This window comes from Dermacentor albipictus, chromosome 6, assembly GCF_038994185.2.
Source record: "Dermacentor albipictus isolate Rhodes 1998 colony chromosome 6, USDA_Dalb.pri_finalv2, whole genome shotgun sequence".
In the NCBI taxonomy this organism is placed as follows: Eukaryota; Metazoa; Arthropoda; class Arachnida; order Ixodida; family Ixodidae; genus Dermacentor; species Dermacentor albipictus.
Window position 1 is genome coordinate 16,772,929 of NC_091826.1, and position 5,114 is coordinate 16,778,042.

The 5,114-nt window shown below is 55.7% G+C and overlaps 1 protein-coding gene across 1 annotated transcript; it reads left to right on the forward strand.

Annotated features, from left to right (window-relative positions):
• Positions 1 to 348: 348 nt before the first annotated feature.
• On the forward strand, positions 349 to 4,798 carry LOC135914447 (neprilysin-1-like). Its single transcript, XM_065447307.2, has 2 exons — positions 349 to 1,656; positions 2,722 to 4,798. Exons 1-2 carry the CDS (start codon positions 644 to 646, stop codon positions 4,586 to 4,588), a joined length of 2,880 nt encoding a protein of 959 aa, XP_065303379.2. The 5' UTR covers positions 349 to 643; the 3' UTR covers positions 4,589 to 4,798.
• Positions 4,799 to 5,114: the final 316 nt, after the last annotated feature.

Below are 5,114 nucleotides of genomic sequence, written 5' to 3' on the forward strand. Positions count from 1 at the left end.
CCCAAAGTAGCCTGTCAGCGATCAAATGAATTAGGCACGATAGGACAGTCTGGTGAGACGCCAATTAAAATGCTTTCAAAAAGGCGTTCCTCACGCTCTAGCCTTGTTGAGGCTAGAGACAACGTGACAACCTGTTGAGACAACGTGACAAAAAAGACAAAAAAAAAAGACCCACCCTGTATCGGCGTGTTGGCGCTGGACGTGCTTTTCGTGCAAAATAGATAAAAAGTTCGCGAATGACAGTATATTGGTGGCTCAGAGCCCTTGTCGATAATGGCAATAACGAATCCAGGTGGCCTTGAACTATGAAGAAGAGAAAGAAGCTCTCATCGACACGTTCTTCGCGCTCACGCGTGCTGCCAGATTCCTCGCGGCGACGTTCGTCAGGTTCATCGTTCCATCGCGAAAAAGGAATCAAGGTCTAGCAGCCTTCGAGTTCACCGCGGTTCAACATCCAATAGCGCCATCTTGTTCTAGCCAACCCTTTCAGCGGGGTATATAGGCGCTACGGCTGTTTGTGAATTCTTTCCAGGCATCGCATGTTCCTTTATAGCCCGAAGTCGAGGCGGCGATCCCTTGTGACCCCCGCGTAGACATTTCACTGGACAGTGAGGTCGGTAGCAGAGCCCGCGTCACGTCAGCAATGGACGGCACAACGGAGAATCCCTATTCCTATTTACGGCCGCGACCTCTAAAAATGCCAAGGCGAGCCCTGGATCATATCTTGTTCCCGAACTGCCCACGGTTCCCCGAGCTAGACAACATAAAGCTCCCCGAGACGGATGCGAGTCAACGAGAGGCCACCGGAGCATCTGAAAAGACGTTCACCGCAGCTCCTGTGGTCGCTGCGCCAGCGCCGAAAGAGCCAGCGGCGAAGGCCCCAGCCGTCCGAGCTGTCCGCTGGTCCAGCGATCCACTGCCCGCACGGTCTAGTACCATGTTTACGGAAAAGGACAGGAAAATGGAGGCGTCGCTACCAGTAACCAAAGAAAATTCACCGGTCACGGCAAAAGAATCGCCGGAAGCGGACAAAAAGACTCCACCGGTCAAGGAAAAAGAGTCACCGGAAGCCTCCCAGAAGACTGAGGATAGTTCCGAAGAACGCGAGGACACAGAAAACCCAGAAGACCTGGAATCGTCGTTGACGTGGAAGGGCTCCGTAGCGGAGCAGAAAAACGCGCCGATGATCGTTTTCGCCTTCGTCGCCGTGTTGATCGTGGCCTTCCTGGTCATTACGTCCGTCCTGCTGGCCCGGCCGCCTGTCGACCATTATCGCGATGCTGATAGCACCGGAAGTATGCGTCCTTCGGGAGACGCCGGAAGAAAGAAGGGTCGAAGCGACGGTGAAGAGGCGGGGGAGGACGTGGCCGCGGATCTCGTGACAGCGCTACCGGAGACAGTCGCGACTCGCAAACGATCGTTCAGCCTCGCAGGCTACGGTGACGCCAACGGACTCGACGGGGACGCGACCTCCGTGGATTGCGACACCGAGTCGTGTCGATGGGAGAGCCGACTTGTGAACGATATGCTCAACGTGACGGCGGACCCGTGCGAGGACTTCTACGCCTACGTCTGCTCGGCCTCCTGGGAACGTTCCAGCGACGACCTTCCTTACAGGGCAGCAGGACGGGCCTTTCTGATCAACGAGGTCACAAGGTACGCCACTTCTGGTGAAATGTGATGCTACTATTGTGCCGCAGAATTTAGCATACGTACCCGCCATGACGGCGTAACGGGTGTGGTTTTGTGCTGGTAAGCCCGAGGACGTTGGATCGAATCCCGGCCGCGGCAGCCACATTTCAATGGGGGGCGAAACGCAAAAACACCCGTGCACCGTGCGTTGGGTGCACGTTAAAGACCCCCACGTGGTCAGAATTATTTCGGAGCACCACATTACTGCGTGCCCCATAACCATATCGTGGTTTTAGCGCGTAAAACCACACAATTTCTTAACTTAGCATACTTGCGACTTATGCGATGAATAACAGCCCAGTTTCAATGAGCATGCACGCACTCATGATCAGGCTTTCATCCACTAAAAGAACATTTTTTAGGCAGGTAAAAGAAGCTTCTCGTTCTACCTTGAGCCACACTTCCTTTACGGGGCGTACGACCCACATAGGAACAAAACCATGCTTTCAACAAACACCAATTACCTTCCACTGCTTCACCTGTAGCATTTTACGTTTATATGGTCATCTCGACCAGGTTAATGGCAGGAGCTGTTGCTTTGGGTGAAGGCTCTTAGCGTGCAATCGAAGAAGGCGGGAAGCCTACTCCTTAGGATCAAGAGCCCTCATAGCTAAGTTGATCAACTAGTTGATAGCTAAGTACGTCGATGCACTCCACCTCGGGTTATCTAACGCTAAACGGACTATCGGTGTACTGTCGCTCATGCATGTGGACAGGTGCACGTGGTGCCGCCGCAGTCAGGTATCAAAATTGTGGCTGCGTGTTCTAAACGGCAGTATGCCGTTAGGCTGCTGCAGAAAGCGAGAAATAGAAAAAAAGGTAACTGAAGAAGGCAGTTACATCGTTTTAGCTTAGACCACGATACGATGAATTCAGGCAAACCACCACGATAATGGCCAGATACGTTGACAGCTAGATGCGTTGAAGGGCCGTCGAAAGTCTTCGTTATGTAATGCTATCGCCTTCAGTTTGCGTATTGTTTAGTAGCCAGTATGTCACAGCCCTAACTGCGCAACAAATACATTCCAGGTACTTCCAGGAACACGCTCATTCGGTGCCACCCGCTGCCACAAGAGACGTCATTCACGGCGAGCATAACTTCCTGGATCACTCTAGCATTGTGCTGAGTGGCTGTCTGGAGAACACGGTGCCCAAAGGCGTCGACCGTTGGGACGGCATCCGAGGCCTACTCAGAGACGTCGGTCTTGAGGAGTGGCCGTACGTCGAACCGCAGCAGCAGTATTTCCAGCTCGAAAGGGTCCTGAAGCTGATCGACCGACAGATGGCTGTTTTTCCCATCGTCTACGTCTTTTTGCAGAAGCTGTCCGACGGTGGTCCTTACGTCCTTCATCTGGACGCACCGAGGGACTTCGTGTGCGTGCAGTACAAGATGCAGAAGACGGACAAGTCTCTTCCTTACAAGGAAGTCATCCGGCAGACTTTGACACTCTGGAAGACGCTGCCCCGAAGCGGAGCACTTGCCGATGACGTCATACACTTCGAAGCGCAACTGCTGGAGGCGTCGAAGCCTGTCGCCAAGCCACTGTGGAGGAAAGACGCCGTGTACCCCATTAAGACATTCCCGCAGCTTCCCAATTTCCACGTGGACGCTTACCTTTCACACCTGCGGCGACGCCATTCGGACGAGGTTGTGGTGCTCAACGAGGCATACGTCAGCAACCTCTCGGCCATCCTGCGCAATCCCACTCCGCGGACTATTCTCAATTTCCTCGGCTTCCGCGTCGTCGGGCAAGTGGCTCCGCTGCTGCCGCAGGAATCGATCCCGCTAGGCCTGGTGCGCATGGGCTATCCAAGCTTCCAACATCACGTGAATCCCAGGACTCAGAGTTGTTTCCACCTGGTCAATCGACTCTTCCCGCACGCCATCCGGTGGATCTTGCGGGACATACTCGCCAAGACACCCGACCTGGATCGCCAGTGGGCCGTCACGACCAAGAACATGGTCTCATCGCTGGCGCACACCTTTCGCGAAGGCGCCGTCTGGACGCAAAGCGTCGACGTTGCCGATAGCATCACGCGGCTCAAAGCTCTGCAGGTGGCCTACCTCGCGGGCCGGGAGAGCGAAGAACGACTCGACGAGTACTACGCGTCCGCGAATCTCACGTACGGACCGAAAAATTTAGTCCGCTACTACGGAGAGCTGCTGGCCATCAGTCTGTACAGGTACTGGAGTTCGAGCACGGGCGACGGCAACTACGACGCGCGCCACAGCCCGCGCTCCAGCGACCTCGAAGTCGCCTGGACACGCGCTCCAGAGTCGACGCTCGGCGTGTACCTGACATCGAGCGGCGTGGCCTCTGCGGCGCTGGTCACGCGAGGCGGGTACCCATCCACGCTCTTCCCGCTGCTTGCGGCCGACGTGACGCGGGCGCTTTTCTCGTGCTCGCTCGACGAGCCGCAGTGGTCCAGCTGGACGCGGGACCGGTTCGGCGAGCTCCGGTACTGCCTGCTGAAGCGGTACAAGCGCGGCGTGCGCAAGGTTCGCCTCTCCTCGAGCAACGTGCGCTACTTCCTCGCGGAGATCCTCGCGGACAACGCCGCGGTCAAGCCCCTGATGACGGCCTTCCGGCGTTTCTCGCACGGGACGACGCATTACGGCCCCGGCGGACGGCGTTTCTCCAACCGTACGCTGTGGCGGCTGTTCTTCGCCAACTACGCGGCCGGCTTCTGCGTTCCCAGAAGCGAGGCGGCGCAGGTCGACAAGCGCATGCGCTATCGTCTCAGCCTGCCGCCGAAGGTTCGGGTCAACTTGGCCCTCATGGACGTGGAAGAGTTCCGGGAAGCGTTCAAGTGCGGGCGCGAGTATGCGGCGCCCCAGTGCCCCGTGTGGAAGCGCAAGAGTGACGACGACATCGGGAACGCTGTTGAGGCATAGCGCGTGTGGTGCAGCACACGCTGCAGTTTGAGCGTGAACAGGAGGGCGTGCCTGATGAGAGCACGCGTTCGTGCGTCACTGCGCTCAGGCGTCGCGTGGACACTACATATTCACGCGTCTCTCGCGCTCTCGTCTAGCATCCGCTCTTTTAAATTTTAATCTTCTGCCCGGCGAGCTGCTGCGTTAATAAACGCGACAGCGTTAATAGGGCACATGCATTCTTGTCTTCTGTTGTCCGCAGTTTCTGCAAGAACAGTGGCTTCTGTTGCTGCCGCTTGAGCATTAGGCGAAAGCACACCACACAGGTGAATGAAAAGCGTGTACACGGTATAAAAGACAACTGTAAGTGGCCTTGCGTGATCCAAAACGCACTACACTTGCTCAATATGACACCAACTATATGCACGCTAAACGTGCAACGTGTTGAGTCTGCCGGTAGAGTATTATGAGAGTGTGTGCCCTCTTCAATTGCGATATCCAACTTTATCATCAACCTGCTTAACAGCAGAAAAAAGGTCTCTCCTAC